This window comes from Alexandromys fortis, unplaced genomic scaffold (assembly GCF_014885135.2).
Source record: "Alexandromys fortis isolate MF-2015 unplaced genomic scaffold, M_Fortis_MF-2015_v1.1 scaffold_10, whole genome shotgun sequence".
Classification (NCBI taxonomy): domain Eukaryota; kingdom Metazoa; phylum Chordata; class Mammalia; order Rodentia; family Cricetidae; genus Alexandromys; species Alexandromys fortis.
Genome location: NW_026067895.1, coordinates 14,970,939 through 14,995,918, shown reverse-complemented (window position 1 = coordinate 14,995,918; position 24,980 = coordinate 14,970,939). Strand labels below are relative to the sequence as shown.

At 37.8% G+C, this 24,980-nt stretch overlaps 1 protein-coding gene across 2 annotated transcripts in view; it reads left to right on the top strand.

Annotated features, from left to right (window-relative positions):
* Positions 1-24,980, top strand: part of Prkg1 (protein kinase cGMP-dependent 1) — a 1,099,611-nt gene that overhangs the window by 952,578 nt on the left and 122,053 nt on the right. For both annotated transcript variants that reach the window (XM_050158354.1, XM_050158348.1), the window contains exon 8: positions 17,176-17,241. In XM_050158354.1, coding sequence (XP_050014311.1) covers positions 17,176-17,241 — 66 coding nt within the window. The remainder of the gene's footprint in view (positions 1-17,175; positions 17,242-24,980) is intronic.

Below are 24,980 nucleotides of genomic sequence, written 5' to 3'. Positions count from 1 at the left end.
ATGGAGTATAAGCAGAGTTTCCTTTTCACAAACAAGTAAAATCTGGCATAGAGAGGTCTAGAAATGGGTCTGTGCTCCATAACGAGGATGGCCCAATTGAGGGTGTTAGGGCTCCTCTACTCATTTTTTCATCCTCTCTTGATTTCTCTTATTTTTTATTTAATTATCATTGCCAGTGTTGCTCTAGTGCTGAAGTTTGAAACTAAAGCTTTGCTCACGCTAGGCGAGGACTCCACCACTCAACCACACCGCCATCCCTACTCTCCTAGTCTTGTTGTGCTTTCCCAACACACACACAATAGTATGTGTATAGGAAATTGTGGATAGAAGGGGAAAATGGCACAGCAAATATTTTAGAGAAATGATTTTAATTATATAACATGTAAACAATTTATATAGAGCATTTGACATGGGGACTGGCATATACTAAAGGCAAAAATTATTAACTATTTTACAAACAATTTTTGGAAAAAAAAAACCATTTATGTCCCTTGGCAATGTAATGACAATGTTCGGTGACATCTCATTTTAGATAGCAAAAGATAATTTATATTGTGAAACATCTATTATTAAAATCTCTTACTCAAGATAGTAGTGGTTTGTGTTTTAACCAGTCTCTTGCTTTGACACTAAGAGAAAATTTCAATATCATCCTGAACATTAGTATATGACAGATGACTGTGGCTCTGTACGGCAGTGGGAATTTTGCAATCCTATCTAATTTTAGGCTTTCTCTAGATATAAATAGATTGTTTTTGACGGTCAAGGTGAAATGCCTCTATGCTCAAAAGTTTCCTGGACTCACTTCGTGTGGTGTTGTTTGAGAGTTATTTGATAGTGTCATATATTAAGTAGTTTGAACCTCTCTCTAGGTCCTTCTGTGATCTGGCTCCTGCCTCTTGCCTAATGTTCTCTCATTAACCTGAGACTATTGCTTTAGCTCACCAACAGCTCAGAAGTATGGTGGTTTCTCTAGCTATTCAACTCTCTGCTTTTCTCACAAGAACTTTCTGCCTAAAATGGCTGACAATCTCTTTCCCTTTGATTTGCCTGAGCCAGCCTTTTTTTTTTTTTTTTTTTTTTTTTTTGGTAAACAATTTAAAGCTACTGTTACAAAAGTTTTTACTGCTTATTTTTCTTTTTAAAAGGAAGTTTTTAAAATAAAAACATTATTTTTAATTAGGTATATAATGTGTGTTTGTCTTTGTGTGGGTATGTGCAAATGAGCGTAGGTACTTACAGAATCCAGAGCAGGACACTGAACTCTCTCAAGCTAGAGTTGCAGAGAGTTGTGAGTCTCGTGATGTGGGTACCAGGAACTAAACTTGTGTCCTTTACAAAAACAGTACGTGATCTGAACTGCTGAGCCGTCTCTCCAGCCCCAGCACAATATTCTCTCTTGTATTCTTGCCACATCTTTGTACATTATAGATTTGTTAAATTGCATTGTAGTGACCTCTGTCTTCCACTTTCAAATCTCTCCTGCTCTCTGCCTAGATACATACTGTCTAAATGCCAAAATTAAGGTCTTAAGGACCCCAGGGTAAAGACAGTTCTTAGCAAGAGAACATGCCATTTTAATACATTCAGTGTTGGTGGTCAGCATGCCCACGTGATTGCCACGTTGTTTGATGCTTTGTGTGTGCTTCTCTTGCTGCTTTGGAGAAGGTATATGTCAAAGTTCTACTTCCCACATGGCAGACTATAGGCTTCATCAAAACAAAATTGTCTGGAAAGTTCCTTCTAAGGGATATTTTCCCCAATTTCTATCCTTATGTAGCTGTGTGTGGTCCCTTTTGACATACTATCTTACTTGATATAACCACAGTGACCTAATTAAGAGTTATGATTCTCTTGTCTATGCATGCACACACACATAAAATTCACAAATGCACACAGTTAAATAAATGTATTATTTTTTAAAAATCACATACATGTTTTAAAATCTGTAGTATCTTCAATATCTGAATAATTTGATTGTAAACAGTAAAACCCACTCAAACTAGTGCACCTGGTGAAGGAACTGTACTATAGGATGGACACTGAAGCATCTCATGGGTTTAAGAGTCACAAAAACTCATGGATTCCATTTTCCTCTCAAAGTAAGCACCACCAAGAAACAGGTAGAGTTCTTTCTCTACCTGTTAAAGAAAATGGTCATGAAAGGTTTACCTTTGGACTTGGAGTATGGACATTGTTAGAGAATTGTGGTCATGATAATCTAAAATTCTATCATTATGATTGCTGAGAAGTTGAAATTTAATAATTTGTGGAACAAGAATTATAATGCCTGTTACCTAGAGACACACTGCAGAGATTTGAATCTCTGTTCTTGCACTCATCAACCTTTATGTCCTAGAGAAAATTGCTTACCCCAATTTACCTGTTGCTTTATCTTTCAAACTGAGAAAGTATAATAGCAACCAAATCCTAGGGTTGCTTTGAAAACTAAACCTCCTAGTACGTAAATCCCTATTACAGAAAGTGGAAACATGGCACTGTCTCCATCTCAGTTATTTTTTATTAAAATTTGTGTGGTTGCCAGTACATCATTAGCACAAATAAAGATTGTTTACAATGTTCTGCATTTTCTCCTTTTTTTGTTTTATTCTCTCATATATTACATCCCTACCAAAGTTTCCCCTCTCTCCTAGACCCATGCCTCCTCCATTTCCCTTCAAAAAAGGGCAGGCCTCCAAGGGATATCAATCAAATATGGCATATCAAGTTACAATAAGACTAGGCACATCCCCTCATATTAAGGCTGGACAAGGCTACCCAGTAGGAGGGTTGGCAAATGAGTCCGGGGTAACCCCTGTCTCCCCATCAGGAGTCCTGCAAGAGCATCAAACTACAAAACCATAACATCACATATGTTCGGAGGACCTAGGTCAAACCCTCACAGGTCTCTGTGAGCATCTCTGAGCCCTGCTTAGTGATTCTGTGGGCCATGTTCTTGTGGTGTCCTTGACCCCTCTGGATCATACAACCCTTCCTCCTTCTCTTCAGCAAGATTCCCAGAGCTCCAAGCTCTTCCTAAAGTTTGGCTGTGGGTCTCTGCATTTCCTCCCATCAGCTGAGGATGCTGCCTTCCTGATTGGGCTAGACTCTGATCTACGAGAATAGTAGGGTATCATGCAGAATCATTCCAGTGATTTTTGTTTTTAGTCCATTGTTTTTGGTTCTATCCTAGGTCTGTGGGTCTCTTTATTAAGCTATAAACTTATTGAAAGTAAAGGGTGTGTATTATATGTCACCCTATCAGTTACAGTGCCTCACATGGTCCTTCTGCACCTAGACAGAGTGAAGGGATGACCAGATGAGTGTATGAAGAGGGAAAGAATGAAGGAAGAGAAGATGGCAGAAAGGTTGGAACAAAACAACTTAACCTTTCAAATGCATTTTTGAGTTAAAAGCAGATTTGGCTGTTTGGTTTGTTCATAAGAGAAAGCAGCCGATAATCTCAAGGACTGACAGAGGAAATGATACCTGGATCAAACGGACTGAAATGACCGTTTCTCACTAGATACTAGATGGTTGTGGCTGTTAGGTTGTGATTCAAGATTTCCCAAGTTTCTGTAGCGAGACAAGGACAACTGATTGCTACAAGGCTCCTCTCATATCCACACAGAACTAAGATCACTAGAACCGGAAAAAATTACGAAAAGTTTTCTCAAGACATTGTTTACTTAGAAAGTTATTTGCTGCATAATCTTTAAAAGTCTATGAAATAGTATGATATTTTGCCTTAGCCATAGCTGAATTTATTGAGCATTTCCCTTTACGTCATTGAATATAGTTCATTTGCAAAAGTTATTGTTGTGTCATTAAACAACTAGAGGCAGAGTAGATACAGTTTTTGCTACTGCTAAGAAAATGTTAATTAAGCATTTGTATTGATTAGATCATCTGCCCTTGAGATGTAGAAGCATAAAAATCACAAGATTGGAGGGAATGGATGAGGAATATTTTGGTTGTACAACAGTAGACGTATGATTAGGTAAAAATGAGTTCAAATCTATGCTGTTATACAGTGTTGTTGGGGGGGGACTTAAGCCAGATATGGTCTATGGAATAGCATGTATGGGGCACTGTCTCAGGTAGATTGAGTCCCATCATTGGGGTTTTTACAGTAAGGTACATGGACACCTAATAGAGATAAAATTGGATTAAACTCTACATATGTGCTGCTTCTTAGCTATATGACTTCAGATGAAGCCATAAAACTCTCAGAGCTTACTTTTGTCATCAGCCTGGGAACAACTCTGCAAAGAGCCAGATGACAAGTGGCCTATGCTGAATGTATAGGATATAGACTATATCATATTTACATTTTCATTTTTATTTTACTTATTTTTTATTCTGTGATAACCCCTTTAAAATATAAAAACTCTCATTACTTGAAATCTTTTTACAAAAACAGTTTGCTTACTGGCTTTGTAATTAACCCCTACCTTCAAGAATAGGATTAAAATAATACAATTTGTTTTTTAATCAATACAATTTTAATTGATCTATTTGTTCTATGAGACAGGGTTTTGTTATAGAGCCCTGGCTTGCCTGATATTTGGCTATGTAGTTCAGGAGAGCTTTGAACTCATGGCAAATACCTAGCACAGAAATGTGTCCCATAATTGCTACATCTCCAAAATATCAGTAAAGTTGACCTTTGGGTCAGCTGCAATTGTTACCACAGCTGTTTTCGATACCGTGTGTATATCACGGTGATCAGCAGGAGTAACAACTCTGAATTCAAGGCCACAGTTCATGGTGTGTAGCAGGTGTTCAGTTAAGCATTATTTATTACCAGTGAGGAAAATGTCCCGGTGCCTTAGCATTCTTAGAGCATCTAGGGATGGGACAGACATGTACAGCAGATACACTTCCGTTCTACAGGACCAAGAACAGATATCAGTTGCCACATGTCTGTCCAGGCTGCCATGCCAACTGAGTACACTGGAAATGAACAATGAAAACAGCTGGTTGATTAAGAAGAAAAGATTGCTTGGGGCTACTATTGCCATCAGCCACTCCAGAGAGTCTTCTTACAGTCACCCAGGAAGGATTTGAAGTTTTTTCACTGTAATTTACTATAGGGTTGAGCAAAAGAAAGCAAAATAGGGAATGCATTGACCCCACGATGTCCCATGTTAGCCCTGTGTTTTCCTTTTTTTCTTCTAGAGATTTGGCTTAAGTTTAACTCTGAGGAAAGCAATGGCTGGTTGGCAACAGTCATATAGCCAGCCCACAGCCATTGATGCCTTACGCTGCCCCAACTGTGCGGGCCCCATTGTTAGTTAGCCTTCCTACTTCCTCTCCAGTTCCAGCTCTTAGGAACCACTTGGTAAATTCATTGTGGATATTTTTTTCTCATGCCTTTTCACAGGATATTTGTGTGGAAATGACCAGCTCACTCTCTCTGTAGAGTAAATCTTATACACACCGATAACAGTCCTTATCCGATCTCAGCACCGTTTTCTTCTTGTCCTGCGTCACTTCCGCTGTTGACAGATGCCTTCCTTCACCCCAGCACCTAGTCAGAGTTAGGACACTGCGTGTCATTTGTTGTCCCACTGTTCATTCCTGTCACACACTTGGATCACACTGCAATCCCATTCCCGGCAAGAGCTACTGGCCTGGGAATTCTTGGAAAGCAGCTTATTCTGTGCCCTACCTTTCTATATATACCTCGGACCAATGGCTAGTTTCTCAATCTATTCATTCAGAAACTTTATTTAGAGTGGCCATGTAAAATCCATGATGTTGGGTGAATTCAGATACACTGTGATTTATTTTTACGATAAGCATATTATTACTTGGGACACACATATTAAGAAATACTCATTTGTATAAGATTCACATTTAAATAGAATGATTTTACTTTTATTGGTTAAATCTGAGACCCTAACTTTATTGCAGGAATGGGTGGAATATCAAGGATTTTTCTGTATTATAGCAAAAACCTATTTTTAATATTTTTTATATATTTTGAATTTCATATTAAGCCATAATAAAAAATCTCTCCAATGTGATTTTGATTCTTGCTTATTCTTTGAAAGTGTGTGTTTGTATTAACAAAAGAGGAATTGATTCAGTAGGAAAAAATGAGTATTAGTCCTTAAGAATCTTTCTGGATACATGAAAGAGACATTGGCAAGACAATTATGATGTATAACAAAAATAAGACTGAGTGAGTTTATTGTGTTTAGACATGTTATGATAATAATGGAATAATAGTACTGAGCGGTGTTTTCTGAGTACTGCAGTCTGGTAGTCAGTGGGTCTAGGTTCTTTTTAGGTACTTACTCAACTGTTCTTCGGATAATTGCTCTATTGAAGACGGTTGTCTTCCCATTTTATAAACAAAAGCATTGACAAGAAGAGAACTTAAGTATCTGACTACAGATCACATTGCTAGTCAATGGCGTTTCTGCATTTGAACCTGGAGGAGCAACTCTTGAATCTGTCCTTCTAACTACCGTGCTCTATTCGCATAGTGAAAAGACTTGGGGTTACTGTCAGTGGTCAATGCATCATGTGTGATTGAATGAATAACATAATATCATTATGATAAATAATAATTATGAATAAAAAAGCCTATTTCTCAATTTCTACTGGAAATACTAACAATCAAACCCTAAATCACTGCTAAATATAACTGTTAATTATTGTATATATACTTGAATGTCTTTCAAATGCCTGCACATATCTGTATATAATTGTCATCTAACCTTTTAAGAGATTCAAAATGACACTATCACAGCTGCTTAGGGTGTTAAGAATAAGATGCCCTTGCTGAAAAATGCCTTCCTTCATGTGTCATCTAGTTCCTATGATTGCTGCCAACAAAAGGAGGGCATAGGGCAACCCTGTAAGTGACACTGTAGGATACTATGTCAAGTCTCTGACTTGCTCTAGCTGCCAGTCTGATGACTCCATGTGATCAGGCTATAGTGGCATAAATGAGGTCTGTCCCTGATGGTTGTGAGTGATTTGAGTGTGAAGGTTGAAGGGGTAGCCTTGTGATGGCTAGGTGCTTATAACTACAGTCCTAACACTAAAAGCCTTTGGCAGCTTGGAAAGATCTCAGCAACCTTTCCCCTCAGAAGCTATTTTAGGCTGTAGAGATGGCTCAGGGGCTACAGATGCTTTCTGCTCTTGCAGAGAACTCCAGTTAGGTTTCTTCCAGCAGCCACATCTGTGGCTCAGGACCACAGTTGTTGAGAGTGTTTACTACAGTTGTAGAGGACCAGATCCCAGAGGTCCCAGAGATCCAAGAGATCCAACACCCACCCCTGGACTCCACATTCATATCTTTTCCTAAAACATTAAGTGGGTGTTCTTTATTGTATATTTTTCAATTGATGTGTAGACATTCTTGAACATACTGAACAAATTATCTTTAGGATAGTTAGAAAGTTAAGCTCAAAATATTTTAGGACCATTTTCATGCACATATATTTGAATGGATAGCATTCAATATTTTAAGACCACTTCAGTATTTTACTTCTATGTAATAAGTGCTGGGACATGTGGCAAGCTTGATATATCAAAATTCTTGATAGAGGAGGATATGTTAAGCAAATCAAATACTTTTGGGAGTTTGATTTTTATAATGATTTGTCACACGTAACTTATTTTGTGCCCTACCTCTCTATATATACCTAGGACCAATGGCTAACTCTTACATATTAATTTAACCCATTTCTATTAATCTGTGTATCACCATGTGTATCTGTGTATCTGTGGCTTACTGGCTAAAGTTCTGGCATCTGTCTCTTGCAGGGCTACATGGCTTCTCCTGACTCTGCCTCCTTTCTCCCAGGATTAGTTTTCCCCACTTAGCCTGTTTCCCTATAGCTCTGCTATAGGCCCAAAGCATTCCTTTATTTATCAATGGTAATCACAGCATACAGAGGGAAATCCCACACCATCCATTTAACAAAAAGACTACAAGCAATTAAAAAATGCTGAGAGCAGGAGAAAAGCCACTGGGGAGGAGCCCCCCCAGTTGGTTACCCAGTGTTAAGTGAAATCAAACACGTGTAGGGACTGAGTAGATTCCATTTATGTATTTAGGAATCTATACAAAATTAAAGAAAAGTAAACTATAAATTTGAGAAAAAGCAAGAAAGAACAGGGAGGAAACATTGGAGGGGTTGAGTGGAGGACAGGGGAGAAGACAAATGATATATTTTAATTTCAAAACAAAAGCAAGAAAGAAATCATTTGGTTATTTTCAAAACAGTCAGCCACTGTCACTTCAGTAACCTCTTGCCTAAATGTTGAAACCATAGCATGGAGAGTCTGAAGTTGTAGAATATTGTTGTTAATGGCTTATCCCCTATCTGCCTCTATAGCCATGTCTGACATAGTAAAAGCTAGCAAGTTTTCCACATGGTTTTTCTGTATTCGACAAACAAGGTGTGTAATGTCTTTAGTAACTGTGCTGGTCTTACCAACAACAATGTCAAAAACCTGTGTAGTTTTGGGAGACTTCTGGAGACTGGCCAGCTCCTCCTTGAGCGATGTCCCATACCTGGGATTTTCACTTAATAATAACTCATGTCTTCTGGGAACAGAATTATTCACCCATGCATGGTATTTGATAATTCTAATACCAGCTATAATGGAATGTGAGGCGAATCATCTGAAATGGCCATAGAGAAGTAGCAAAAGCCATCAATCATGTCTTAGCATTCAGGAAAATGAAATCATTCAGCTATAGATATGAAAGAAATATGGGTTAGTGTTGAATCTTAGTTCAGCTAAGGTCACATCATGAGCACAACAGAAAAGAAATAGCAATAAACATCCATTCTTTTCCTCGCTTTCACTAACTCAATGTATTAAACTGAACCAGACAAACTTGCCAGCATTCAGCCATTTTTAGCGGGCAAAAAGTAATTTCATGTGGTTCAATTCAGTATGTGTTCATTGTCATTGAAGTAAACCATGTGAAGTTCCTATGTCAAAAATACTATGTTATCAAGCTAGAAAGAGTAATATGTAAAGAAATGTAAAAATTGAATTCTTCCAACTTTATGGCACTCTTGCATATTCTGTACCCTTCCAAATGTATGTACATTGTCTCAGGAAGTGAGCTAACATATAGATGGATACATTTCACATGTAACCAGAGGAAAATAAACTTTGGAGTTAACCAATGAGAATGCTTTTCTAGATGTCCAATTTTTATATTTATTGACACATAATTGCAGATATTTATGGGGTGTAATAAAATGATTCCACACACATGTGTGTTATGTAATTATTAAGCCAATGTAATTATTTCTATCTCCTTAAAACATTTATTATGTATTTCTTTTGAAAATTATCCAAATCTTTTCTTTCAGCTCTTTTAAATATATATTATTGTTAGCTATAGATACAATGTGTGAAGGAGCACCAGAACTTATTCTTCCTGTTTAATGGAGCATTTTTTCTGATGATCAATCTCTTCCTCTTACCTCCTATTAATTTCCCAGTATCTTAGTTACTGTTCTATTGCTGTGAAGAGACACCATGATCAAGGCAAATCTTATAAAAGAGAGCATTTAGCTCAGGGGTTACTTATGGTTTCAGAGGGTTAGTCCACATTATCACAACCAGGAGTACGGTGGCAGACATTCAGGCTTGGGACTGAAAACTTGCATCCTAATCTGTAAATTAGAAAAACTCTGGGTTTGGTGTAATCTGAAACTCCGAACACCCCTCCACAATGGTAAACCTCCTCCAACATGGCCATACCTCCTAATTCTTCTCAAACAGCTCCACTGCCTGGAGACCAACCATTCAAACTTGAGCCTAGGAGAGCCATGCTCATTTAAACCACCAGCACCAGGCTCTGTTAACTATAATTCCATTCTTAAATTTCATGGGATTAATTTTCTTAGGTTCTATGTATGAGAAATATTATAAAGTATTTGATCTTCTGTGTCTGGTTATTTAGAGTGAAATAATCTTTTAAAATTATCTCAGTTGTGACAAATACCATAAATTAACTTTTATAGATCAATAATATTCCATTGTGCATAGATGTCCCACATTTTCTTAATCCATTCATCAATTGATGTTCACACTGGTTGCTTCCATATCTTGACTACTGTAAATAAAAGCAGATTTATAAAATAAAACACAATAGAGACAGGAATGAAGAAACCCTGTGTGCAACACAGGTCATAGTTATTGTTAGCTTATTTGGCTTCCTTGTAATGTTATATGTAAAGCCCTTAGAATAGTAACAGAAAAATGAAGGATCTAGTAAATGTTACACATACAAGCCCATATCAATGGTGTGTGTGTGTGTGTGTGTGTGTGTATGACTAAAACAAGGTCTCAGCTTCGAACTCTTGATGCTTCTCCCTCAGCCTCTTGACGGCTGGAGTTGTAAGTCACCACCTTTCCTATTTAGATCTACTATTCAGAATATATTTTAGTCAGGCTAGAATATTAATTATTAGAGCAGATGGCTATTAAGGAATTTAGTCCTTTTTTAATCAAATTTTGGTTCCTTAAAATAAACTTCTTTCTGTATTTTATAAATAAAAGTGAATTCATTAAGGACATAAAACTTATTCTAGTTCACTTCGAAGAACTACATGATGTCCATTGTGTAGATGCATAATCAATATGGAATAATTTGTTTTTAGTAATTTTAAGGTGTATTTTTGATGTACTACTTTCCTTTTCTTTGGAACGATTGCTAGGACAGCAGTACCAAGTTATATTTGTAACTTTTAAAAGAATATCCACCACTGATTTCTATAATGACACACTGATGTCCATGTCTGACAACAACGTGTGAAGTCCTCTTTAGACTTCCTCCACTCACATTACTTTTCTTTTTGATGGTAGGCAGTCTAATTGTGACAAGACATTTGTTAGGTTATAATTTTCTGTCCCTTGATGATTAGGACACCGAATGGTTTTATTTTTCATATCCTTGTTAAGCACTCCAATTTTTAAGGAAGTATTTGTTTTTGTCTTTCGACCATATTTCAACTTAATTATTTGAAAATTTTCGTCATTGACTGGCTGGAGTTCCTTCTAGGTTCCAGACAATAGCTGCTTGTCAGATATATAGAATGCCAATATTTCCCCATTGTTATGTTACCTCTACATACTGATGACTGTTTTCTTTGCTGTTCAAGGCTTTTTTAAAATTTATTTTTGTTGTTCACGCTTTTGAGATTATATCTAAAAATATATTGCTCATATTAATAGCAAATAGTGCTTTTGTTGTATTTTCTTTCAGGTGTTTCAAAGTTTAAGTCATACATTTAAGTCTTTAACAACTTTAAATCTATTTTTTGTATTGATGAGAGAAAAGAGCCCCACATAGGTCTTATGCATGGGAATATCTAATTTCCTAATATCATTTATTAGAAGAGACTATTCTTTCTCAACTGTTTTGGTTTGTGACCAAACTTTTTGTCACAAATGTGTTGACTGAGACTCATTGATTAGCCCGTACCAAGCATGATTGTAAAGGTGTATACATTCTTCATTCACTACTCAATTCTACTTGTAGTATATGAGTTTTATTAGGATTCGGGCATAAATCATGTTGGAATAGTTTTGCGATTGAATTGGAAGTGGAAATAAGAGTGATCGGATTCGGAAAGCAAAACAAAAGAAAACAGTTACAGCGCTGCTTTCAAGCAGCAGTCAGCGACATCACAAACTGCACAACGCTCTGTGGGGAAACACTGCTATAATGCTCTCAATTCCACTTAGGTGTTCTTTGATGATTATCGTTTTCTATACATTTTGATTAGCCTACTTGTTTGTTGAGGTTTCCTTTTGAATTTTCCTATGAAAAGGATTTGCTTCATTCCATGCGAATGTAATTTAACTGGGGCATTAAACTGTTGCACACTACGGAGAATGAACCGCTGTGAGCTCATAGGCAATGGAGGGGTGTCAGTTTCCATGAAGGCTGGCACCAGGGGAGTGCTCCGGCTCTGTTGACAGCAGTCATCCTGCCCCAGGGCTGCAAAGGGAGATCCTTACTCTGAAAGCTGCCCTGCATGAACTCTGTCCTGCCTTGGCTTCCTACCACTGTGTTTGTTCCCTTGAGACCTCCATGCCCCACAGGGTTCTCTAGTAGCCACGAGACCCAGGATAATTGCTTCAGAAGAAGAGGAATTTATATAAAGCCTTGCTATGGATTATTCCGACAGTGACAGTGACTCCACTTTGGGATACAGCGATGATGAAGATTCCAGTGATGAAGTTCAAGGAACATCAGAGTCAGTGTATATAAAACTGTATTTGTAGATGTTCGGGGATCTCTTCCAAGCTCTGTAATTTCACCGGAAGTGTCTAACTTCTCACAAAATGTTTTAAAAGAAACTACTATTAACTATTAAAAGCTTTGCTTTTAATTTTTTAAATCAATGATGTGCTTGTGAGAATACTTGAGAATTAGCCAGGCAGTTGCTAGCTTTGCAATGGTCCATTTTTAAATCACTATTATTACTGGTAATGCTGAAATCAGCTAATGTGCAGGCACAGAACTATATAAACATAAGGTTTTGTTTTTAAAGACTGTGAGCATGTTTTGTCTGGATTGTTATGTATATAACACAATTTATTTAATACAAAGTAGCAAGCTTCACTACTGAGCAAGCAGAGTCCTGTGTAGTTAGTGTGGGCATTGCCTTACAATTCTTGATGTATAATAGTCTCAAGAGCAATCCCCAAAAACTTAGAAATTGCTAGATACATACCAACAAGTAAGAATGAAGGAAATCAAGTTAATTTTTTTTAAAAAAAATCTCCTTCCATGTTTTTCTTTCTCCATGTCTAAGCCAGCAGTATATGTATACTTTTCTAGCTTGGTCAATATTCTCTATAAAAATATAATAACTGTGGATGGCTAAAATGCTTAGTGACAACATAAAGTCTTTAGGATCCTCCTCTATTATATGTACTTATAACATTAAACCAAAATCCAGATCACATACATTTTTACCACAGTCCTTGAACCCACAATAGAAACAAACATACAAATCCAGCTGGACCAGGACTGAACGAGCATGTGAGCAAACCGGACTCTCTGAATGTGGCTGACAATGGGGGCTGACTGAGAAGCTATCGATAATGGCACTGGGACCTGTTTATACTGCATGTACTGGCTTTTTGAGACTCTAGTCTATTTGTATGCACACCTTCCTAGGCCTGGATGGAGGGGGGAGGGCTGTGGACTTCCCACAGGGCAAGGTACCCTGCCCTTTCTTAAGGATTTAGGAGGAGGAAGAAGGGGGAGTGGGGGAGCAGGAGGGGAATGGGAGGAGGGGAGGAAGTGTAAATTTTTTAATGGAAAAATAAAAAAGAAACAAACATACACAATAATCACGGTGTTGGTAACTTTTCCCATTAATACCCTCTCTTTAGAAGCATGCCCACCCAAGTGGAAGATTAACATATTTCAAAGTCAAGCCGGGCAGTATTTTTGTTCCTCAAAGAAGCAGGGTCTCAGAGTATTTCTGGATACCTGAATAGAGGGGCAGTATTACCCGAATACTAGAAACAATGGTTCTGTGACAGCGGCATGAGTAGGGGTCAAATGAACTTAGCTGCCTAGATGAACTAGCAGGACATCATTATAAAACTGGACAGCAGTAACTTAAGAGTTAAATGTCTATCAGATTTATTTTGTGACTGGACACCAAAATATTTTGATGCTGGCTTCATTAACAAGTATAATTTTATGATAGATATTATGAACGCTGCTCAAAAGTTATTCTGTGTTTTAATACATATATACTTATTGTAAAATTTAACACTGAGCATATGAGTATATGAGCAGTGTGGATTTGTGGAAAGAATCAGATTCGGAGAACAGTGAATCTGTGTTCAAATACCAGGAGTGCAATTCAAGAGCTGGGTCAGATTATTGATGTATTATGTAGCTTGTATTCTCATGTGTACATCTTAGATAAAATAACTGCCATTTGTTATATTCAATAAATGATATTTGTATGAATTCTTTTTATACCATTCTTAATATATGCTTGTGTTTAATATGCAACTTTACTAGCTAGGTCAATATTCTGTATAAAAACACAACAGCTGTGGATGGCTAAAATGCTTAATGGAAATATAGAGTCATTAGGATCACCCTCTATTTTACGTATATTGTAACATTAGTACCTGAACCCAGGTTATATTTATAAATATAAAATATTTTGTTGAATTTCTTAATACTCTCAATATTTTTTACAGTATATATAAAAATTTTTCTGCTTCAGGAAAACAATGTATTCAATATAAAAAGTCTGTCTAATCTTGATAATATAATAAAATCTTAAACTGTTGCTTATTTATGATTAATAGATTAAAATTTATATCCACAAAATATATCCAGAATTAAATTCAGAATTAAAGACTATTATTTATATTATCTTTAAAATTCTTAATAGTCAATATGGAAATATTTCTAAATAGGCAATTTCCAATTTTATTTTTTCCCTCCTATTTGGCAGCCAGGTAAGAGAGAGAGAGGAATCTGAGTAGTATATATAGCCCAGGATGGCCTTGACTTCATGGTCCTCCAAGAGCTCGGATACTGGAGTTACAGGTGTGCATCCACATAGACAGTCTAAAAAGGCAACATTATAAGTAGTCAAGATAAAGACAGATATGGAAGAGTAGATTTTAAATGATGTGTTTATAAAGCCACGGTAGTGTTGTTGTTTTAAGAAGCTATTTGTGGTGCCTTATGATGCCAAAAACACATGGTGAGAATAAGTTATTCACAACTTGCGATGCCCACGGGAATGATGCACTTCTCCTGGCTGTGTTTACTTCACACACACAAATCACCTTCTATAGAAAATGGTAATGGGTCTGAAAATATTTCATCCGCAGTTCTCACTTGGTGGCTGGGTAAGAGTGACAGCGAATGGCTTCTGTTCTTTCAGTGCGAAAACTGAGGTTTACAGAGCTTACAGTTTGTAGATCTTGGATTCACAGCAGGTTCCTGTGACTCTGAAGTCTTAGGGCTGGATAAATAGATCAGCAATCAGGACCACGTACTGCTCTTGCAAAAATCCCCAGTCCCATGCATTTCTTTAGCATACACTCGATAAGCAGCTCCTATATTGGGCATTAAGGATTAAATAGGAAGCAAATATAGCCATCATCCCTCACCTCTATATGGCTTAGCAGAAGAGAGATTGAATCCCTAGCTGAATAACCACATAAATAAATATAGGAATTATGAACAGGGATAGCCAGTTCCGTGTGGAGAGATGTAGAGTGAGGAGAACAGATACACAGGGAAGCCCATGAGCTAATTCAGGATGGCATGCCTCGGGAAAGGGCACTGGGAATAGGATCCAAAGGACAAGCAAGGGTGGAGGAGGTATCCAGTTGGAGAGAAGCTGCTGAGGCCTGAGAACAGCAGGTTATGAAGACGGTAGGATGGAGGAGATATGTTTGCCAACTTTGAAAAGAGGCCATGTTCCTTGGAAGGCAAAGAATGTGAAGCAAGCATGAGAGGCTCACACTGGTTATCATAAACATTTTACAATCAGAGGAAAACTTGGTGTTGGGGGTGGTTTTATAATCCTTTTTCTGGTTTAAAAACAAGAGGGATGATCTGGGGGAGAGGGGAGGTAGGGGAGGTACTGGGAGAAAAGGAAAGAGGGGAAGTTGCAGATGGGATGCATTTGGATAAAAGAAGAATAATAAAAATAAATTCAAAAATAAAATCCAGAACAAGGAAGACCTTTCTTCTTTAAAGAGCAACCAGTATAACACAAAAATGGAAAAGGTGTGTAGGAGAAACCTAATCTGTGGGACCGAAGAATACTTTTCATGAAATGTCAGGCAATGGGTGCAGAAACCTGTAAAATCTCATTCAAAAGTGTAAAAGTAGACTCCAGTAAGGGAAAGGCATGCCATAATCTTGTCTGGAAAAATTAATATCAGAAACTGTTGCTTCTGGATTAATTCAATGCCAATGTGGTTTTCTTTAAAAGAAGAAAAATAAATGATTTTCAGGTCCGTATCAAATAATGAATGCTGAAGAATAGAACAAGGGTATATTGGAAAAATAATGTTAGTGAAAGAATTTTTGTTTTTGCTTTCCCAAGTACCAAATGTTGTTTCTGTTAAGCAGCTGTAACCCAAACAAGATGATATAGCAAAAATGAAGGACATAACAAAAGGCAGGTCAATGGGAAAATTACAGAATTTAGAGTATGTGTCAGAACTTGATGTATCTTCAGTAGTAAGCACTGGGAAAATCTTTATTTTCAACACTTTAGTTGTCTGGTTTGGGTGGAACATTGTATTTCGTGGTTTGAAAACATATCAACACAATATTTATCTATGCAGTTACCTCTGTGACATGTTTTAAACGTACTTGTCATTAATCATATTAGCTTTAAAATGTTATCGTAAAAGAAGAGGGTACACTGTCAGGTGTGATTTAATGTAATGACAATAATAATATTAAGTTTATGGTAGCTGAAAATGATTTGTGAAGTTAATTTGCCAAATCCATTTTTCACAACCGAAGATACACCAGGGAAGATTTTCAAAAAGCCTCAGAGACAGACGTCGCCTGCTATCATTAAAAATGTGTTTTTGAAGAGATAATCTTCATATATTTAGGTCACTGTGAATCATATTTATCAACTACTCGAAGAACCATGAGCTGTGGGACACATGAATAGCTAACTATATATCATAAAGTCCCCAAACCTTAGTTACATAAAAAGTGATAAGACATTAAGAAAAGTATTTAAAACTGGTACTTTGAGCTCAATGATACAATTTCAAATTGATAACAGATGAATTAGATACTCTGTTTCAAGGGGTATGTCTTTAGACTCTTTCAAAGCTTTAATCTATCCATGCCCATCTTGATCACCACGCAATTAATTCAGAAATCCCCAAAGAATAAAGGAAACAGTCTTACAAAATTTTCTTCTAGTTGTGTAAATGAAACTTTTAATTTGATAATTGTAACAACTGTGTTATAACTGCAGGAAATATGTGATTTATAATATGAGTGAAGTAGCTCTTCACATAAAGCCTAAACCTGAAAATGCATAAATCAAAAGAGTTTATATGCTTTGGTTCATGGATGTGTTGCCCTAGTCGCTTCCCTTTTGTCTTGAGGCTCTATCCTAATGTGTCTATTTTTATTTTATGCAGGGAGGATGTGAGAACAGCAAACGTAATTGCTGCAGAGGCCGTCACTTGCCTTGTGATTGACAGAGAGTAAGTACATTGCTTTTTCTATGTATAGCACACACTCATATCAGCAATATGCATATTTCTGGAATTAGACATCATTTTTCAGAGCTTTAATACATGTTTAAAATCTTTTTCTTGTAACATGAGTTCTGTATTTTATCCTCATATTAGTCTTAGAAGAGGCTAGCTCTGTCAATCTCGCTTTGTAATCTTTAATAAGATGCTTAACCACTATGAACTACAGCTCCAGAGGCTCGCTTAAAAAGTGAAGATAAAGCAATATCATAGAGAGATTTTGAGGATTAGTAAGAGCCTGTAATTAAAGCATTTGCTGAGTACCTTCTACTATGCAGGTGCTTACCTAGTGCTGGCTATTTTGGTGTCTTTCTTAAAGCCATCATTGTTATTGTTTTGAGTATATTTAGATTTCTTTTCTGTTTATCCTGAGACTCCTACACCAGAAGCCCCAGGGAAGACACCCCTGTAAAAGCCATCCGCTTTAAATGTGGACAAGTGCCCGTTTAGAGAAATGAAAGGCTGTCTCATGTCGCCCATCACTACCTTGTCTCTTCTCTTCATTATCATTTCTGGTAACTGTAAACGTCAGGTTATTGTCACTAGAAGAATATTGCTCATATGCATCCAAGTCACATGGAACCAAAAAAGCAGATTTTTTTCCTCAGTGCAGTGCGTGAGCAAGTTTCTCAGAAAGGCCGAGGGCCTGGCCCAGAGAGAGCTGATAGCAAACCACACTAGTGGACCCTCATAGCTGCCTGAGACTTTATGCTGCAGTGAACTACAGCCGAGGAATAGAGAGCAAAGCTCAGATAGCACTGAGTGAGCCCAGGGGACTCAGGGTGGGGAGGTTTTCAATTTGATCCACAATCCTGACTTTTGAGGTCCCTTCATGCAGGATCATGAAAAGCTAAGCCATGGCACAGCTGTCACTAGATGGCTGCATTCACAGAAAACTCTGAAATGGCTGTTCTGTCCTTGGTCCCAGAACCAACAATGATCTGTCCTTGCTGCCTTGACAGAGCTTATATTCTACTGAGAGTCTACCATGTACAAAGCATGGCACTAGGTAAAGAATCAAATGTGGGGAAGAGTCTGAAAGTGTCAGGAGGGCAGTGTAAGGAGTCACCTGAATGAGCAATGAAACCGTGAGCCAGCTTCCACCGGCAGGAGGAAAACTGTGGAAAGATTGTCAGAAGATATTTTATAAGGCCTACTTGAGACAGTGGGATGAGGACTTGTTACCATAGCACTGTGATGCTATAGCAACAATTCTGGTAATACCGAGTGCCCAGTCTCCTGTTAACAAATGATACCAAATGATAAACTTAACTGGAAGTACTGTATAAAGTGAATTATGGAGGGAGGGTTTGAAAATGGAATATTCAGTTGGGAGTCGAATTCTAGCCAATGATCATGAACTCATTTAAAGGGGGAATGTGTAATAATGAATAGATTTTTAACAACAGGTAATATCAAAGGGTTGACTATCTGACAAAATTAAAGACCAAGAAATAAATTTAGGATATTGTTAGGACAGAGAAAGTTAGATGTGGAAGGGACATCAGATTGGGAGGCATGATGATATTCCATTGAGAATGAAATCCATTTGTGTGCAATCGCGGATGCTTAAGACAAATGTTCTGCAGGAAGTCACAGATGTGGACAGGAGCTCATGTACCACTACCATAAAATTAATATTAACACTGCCTACATAAAATTAACAGCTGAAGTCATCAGGTGGGGTGCAATCCCATGAAAGAACAAAAATAAAGATTAAAAAAATGGGAACTTGTTGAAACTTAGTTAAGTTCAGACAAGGGAAGAAAAACAGATAAAAGAGAAGCCAAGGGGGATAGGAAGGTAGAGAAAGAGGACATCTCAAGGATAGAGAGAAATTAAATCCCAAGTTAGAGAAATAGACAATTGGTGAAATATCAATTCACTGTCAAGAGTGTTCAAAGAAAACTGGACTAGACAGGGTTATGTTGCATGGCAAGGACAGGCTGGCTTCTCAGATAGCAAGATACTAAATTATAGTTAGATATGACAAGTGCAAAGACTGATGCTCAGTGTGGTAGCTGCACATATTATGTATATTTCATAAAGCTAGAAGAAAGGACCTTTAGTGTTTCCCCTGAAGACAGACAGAGGTAGATATACTTCACTGATTTAAGTATTATATAAAGTATGCAAGGATTAAAACATCATGTTACCCTACCAACACATGCATGTGCGTATGCACACACGTGCACATATAAGCAATTGATATGGTTTAGTGTATAAATTAAAATGAATGTAAAATTAAAAAGGGAGAATAATGATAAGTGTTAGAAAGACTACAGATAAATGAACTCATATTGTTGATAGCAATGCAAATTAGTGTAAAAATAATAAATTACCATTTGATTAACTAATGCTGCTCCTGGATATTTTTCTAGAGGGACTAAAAATATGTGTATCAGAGGTCTATGAACACTTTGCCATCATTGCAGCATTATTTATAATAAGCCAAGATATGAAAACAACCTAAGCGCCCATCAGGGACAAATGTGTAAAGAACATACAATACACATCACATTTATATAAAGAGTATAGAGTAAATATTACTCAGCCCCTTAAGGGGTGAAGTCCTACCCTTTGTAACAACATAGGTGAACCTGGAAGACTGCTAAATGAAATTGGCCATGCAAAAAAAGATAACACCTGAGCTCAATTAAGGAAGTCAGAAGGGAAGGACAAAAGATGGTTATCAGAAGCTGGTGGGTAGAGAAGGGAATAATAGGGAGTTGTTGATCAAAGAATAGGCAGAAGGGACCTTAAGGTCAGTTGCACCTTAGAATAACTTGGAAATGTTGCTGTTGCTATTATTTTGTTTTGCTTTTGAGGCACATCTCACTGTGAGGTTCTGCCTGACCTAGAACCCACTACATAGACCAGGCCAGCCTCCAACGCAAGGAAACCTGCTTGCCTCTGCCTCCTGAATTAAAAGTGATTAAAAGTGTGCACCACCTCACCCAGCTGAAGTTTTATGTGCTTAGAAGATCAGTGAAATGAGAGGCTGGTCCAGGCAGCTATGAGTCTGCGTGCTACAGACTGAGTTTGAAACAAACTTTACCTAAATATATAGAACCTGTATCCAAAAAATACATAAATAAACAACAGTGAAAATAAACTTCAAGTGCATTATAAAAAAAGAAAGAAAGGAGAGAGGGTGTTTGCACTTACTGCTTTGGTTTAGTCTTCCTGCATGGCACACACATTTCAAGATGTGTGTGTCTTGAAATACATACAAACCATGCCTGGAATACATCTTAGTAGGCTGAAGCAGAAGGAAGGACTGTAGGGAAGACCTGGTCCACAGTGAATTCTAGGTCATCCTGGGCTACGATGTGGATCTGTCTCATAAAAGACGAAATTCCAGAATAAAATAAAAATAAAAATACAGTTGCTTAAATACAGGAAGAGAGGGGGATGGTAAGCTTTACCTTAGTTTTAAAGCTTTCCGATGATGAGTTTGAGCAGATATTCATATAGAGGGAATAATTGAGATGCTGAAGGAAAAGCTGGTCATGGGTTATAACACGTCTGGAGACTGTGGACAAGTGATGGAAGGCTGTTTCAAATTCACATCCTCCTTATTTTTTCGTTTTATTTTTTCTAAAAAAAAACCTCTTAAAATAGTCAAAACATAAGAGAGGATGGTTAGGAAGTCAAGGTATGTTGTACTTTACTTAAGAAAAGCTATGGAAATTTATATGATCTTCATACTGTCTCTAACGCATAAAATAGAGAAACTGACAAAGACAGGAATGAGAGTGGTTTGGAGTGTAACAGCTGAGTAGGGACTGCAGGGTGGTCACAGCACCTTGTGCCCTGCGGTCCTTTATATGCCATACATGTTCACGTCTGTGTGACGTTGCCTGAGAGGTAGGGAGCATGCTTTACAGAAGACAGGGTTGAATCCCGCTGAGGTTTAGTATGATGGGTTTTAGAGTAAATAGAACCCACATCAACTTGACCGTGGAGGGAAAACTGGACAGGACTTTGAGGATCTTTATCATTTCATCTTGCTCCGTCTCTTCTGCCCACTGATGTCATAAGAGCTAAAGAAGCATCAAATGGCTTTGCACACACATGTTCTCCCTCAGCCTTCTCTTTTCCCATCCCTTGGCTTATCGACCGTGCAGTAGAGATGGATAGGTATTGTCAACAGAGCTCAACACTTGAATGTTGACCAAACCGTTCTATGAGAATATGAAAAACTACTCAAACTCTAAATATCACTTTCATTTTCAATGAGATGATGGGATAATATTACCTAAATTATAAAATTGAGATAAAAGCAAATAATTTAAGATGTATGAAGGAACGTGCTTAGCAGAACATGTGTGATAAGCTCTGAAAAACTGCGTCCTTCCCCCCATATGTATATATATCACAGAGAGGTCCAGTTTTAAACATAAATACATAAAAAAGGCAAATTGAGTATCTAAACCTAGGTTTATGACTTTTAGGGAATATCTTGAGTCTCCAGCAAAGCAGTGAATTCACAGCTGAAAGAGAGAGAGAGAGAGAAACAAAGACAGAGACACAGAGAGACAGGATCACAGACAGAGACACAGAGAGAAAGATTAACTGCAATGGCGGGAACCTGTCAAAGCTGCTGCTGGTACCTAATTTATGTCCAATTAGAGGAGCACCAGGGCGTCATTCTGTGCAAACAGATGGCAGACATTAGGACTGTCAGCAAAAGGAGCTCCCTTCACTAATTTACAAGCTAGGTAGCATGTTCCATAAGCCAGCGGCTGTGCTTTCCTAGGGGAAGCACAAGAACACCACTGTAACCAATCATAAGTGTCAGACGTCGGTTCGAAAGAAACGCTCATTGTCAGATCAGAAAATAATGACTAGCGAGCTGTTCCCTCCAACAGCATATCCTGAAGATTATTATCTTTTATCATATTCATTATCTTCAGACCCTCCAATGTTGGTCCCCCAGTGCCATTTGACTACCTGTCTTTCCGACGTTGCCATCCTATCTGATGTCCTACATCTTCTTCCTTTTGCTCTAAAGGCATCAAATACACCCGTTTTTCATCTCCGCATGTCTTCCTTCCATTGTTTCATCTTCCAGGCCTTTAATTTAGGCTTTGCATTAATTTGGGTAAAAGCTAATTAAGGATCAAGATATTTCTCTACAAGGGTTATCTGATTTTGATGATATGCCCCCTGACGATTAAAAAGTGCATGAAAATCCAGAAAAAAATGGTTTAGGTTTTCAGGAACCTTCAGGGAATGGAAGAGAGACGCAAGAGGAAAGACTTAGAGACTACAGTTCATTCACACACATTCTAAGCACATGCATGAAGTTGGTTTCCTGAAGTATTACATGCCAATGGTAATTTGTCCACCTAGGTTACCTGTCCCTTCTTTATATGGCATCCCATTCTCTGTCCACGTGATTGGACTATTGAGACTCTATCTGCCACATTGTCTGTGGCTATCTTACTTAACTGAGAGGGTAATAATCCTAAAATATTTCATAGTGTTAGCCTTTCCTAAAACCTAAGAGAATTTTATTGTGGTTCATTTTGGGGGGAATGAAAGTTGGGGTGATGTGAGGATATTGGCAGGATGATTACGAGAAAACAAATGTGCCTTGATAGAATGCTGTCTGCTAAATCATTTGGCCTGCCCCCCACCTCTCTCTTGTAATGAAGTTGTTACTAAAAGTGTTTCAAAGCTATTATTGACTGATATTCAAAGACATGTACTAAATAGGAAAGATAAAATCCAGAAATTTAGAAGAAAGACACTATATTAGTGTAGCCTAATGCTGTGAGTTATAGCCTGTCCTTACCAAGTGTGAAACAAGAACATCTCCATACAAGAAGGATATTCCAGGAATAAAGTCGTGGAAAAAAGATGGAGGGGTGGCTCTTCATGACGCTTGCTTTCTCTAATGCCTTAAACGGGTCACAGACCTTCCACTGATGCTGGTCCTTCCAGCAATGACAAACAGCTTCTCTGCCTGGAATGTGCATTGAGGAGTTCCTGACTCAACTTAGTGGCTGAACCAGAGGTCACTACTTACCTGTCCTGCATTAGCTATCCCTAACCATATACTTGTCATTTATGAGATTTCAAGGCAAATATATGAATGATTTCTAGCCTTACTCTGTTACACAAAGAGCAGGGTGTCTCTCAGATTCTATGGACTCTGTTACAAGCTCAACATAATTAATACATTGATTGGAAATGACCCTACTTGTAAAAAATATAAAAATAACGCAAACAAAGATGAAAGAAGGGAGAGAGAAAAATTAAGAACCAGGACACATTCCAAACCGAATCCTATTCTACTGCCCAGGGACACAAAGACGAAGAACAGCAGCTTCTCCTGTTGATAATAACTTGTGATCCTAACAATACAAGGATGAACAAATACTTGGTAAGAGCTGAGGGCAGAAGAAGGTGTTTTGCCTGAAGCATCTCAAGGAACTTCTTGGACAACGTGATATACAAGCTAGTTTCTTTTAAATATGAGTATGAGTTTTACAAACAAAGGAAGGAAAAATGAAGGCAGGTACTCTCAGTGGGCCAGGCATATACAAACACAGACTCAATGGCTTTTGTGCAGTACCAGCTGGAATACTGTAAGAACAGAGGACTTACAGAAAACACTGGAAAAAAAATCTCACAGGTAGAGGCTGAGAGATGAGTCTAGGAAGAAGAGGGGACAGTTTATCAGGAAATCTAATAGAAGCTATATAGAGGGTTCAACAGGAATTAGAAAGAGAGTTCAACAGTTAAGAGCACTGGCTGCTTTTTGCTGTGAATCAGGGTTCTAATCCCAGCACCCACATGGTGACTCACAACTGTCTATATGTCCAGTTTCTTTGTTATCTCCGCAGGTGCTATGCATTTATGTGCATATATGTATACATACATACTCACATACACAGAGACATGCACAGGAAAAGTGTCATACATATAAAGTAGAAAACTAACAAGTTCATATTGTTTTAAAAGAAATCCCTAATGCTTCAAACTAAAGAATCTTGATTACAGGGACAGTGGAGAGCTGCTGTTGCTCTTTTGTGTATTTGTCTTTGAAGGCAGATAGCAGAGAAACACTGGTTACAGCACAGAGAAGTAGCAGGGGGAGACCATTAGGGTAAAGTCACAGCAGCCCTAAGGAATGTCTGTTAAGGTTGAGAGTTTTAGCCCCAAGGTTTCACTAGAGTCTAAGGCAGATTTGGGAGATTCTGAAAGGTTCCAGGTGAGAGAAGAGTCTCTCCTGCAGAGACCCAGTGGCTGTCTACAGGGCAGCGATGTGGGAGGGAAAGCCAGTCGTGACAGGAGAGAGTGATTGCTTCAGCTGTGGACATGCTAAGTTCCAGCTCATTCAAAGGTTCAGAATTAAGTGATCATCACCAGCTAGAAATGCTTTGGGTTTCCTCTAACATTCAGAAGGCAAATGGAAGTGGATCCTGGAGTTCATAATAAATCTCTTAGCATTTAAGCATTCTTAGTTTAAGTCATTATTTTATTTTATATTAATGATAAGTAATTCCATTTTCCCAGTCAATACTTGAAAGTTTACTACGTTTCTGAGGCTTGTATTTTTGTCCAATTTTTTAAAATTTGTTTGAAACTTCAGCATTGCTTTGAGACTCACAGACTGTCTATATGAAAAGATAATGAAATAAACTCCCAAATATGCTTTATTTTCTAAAATTTGA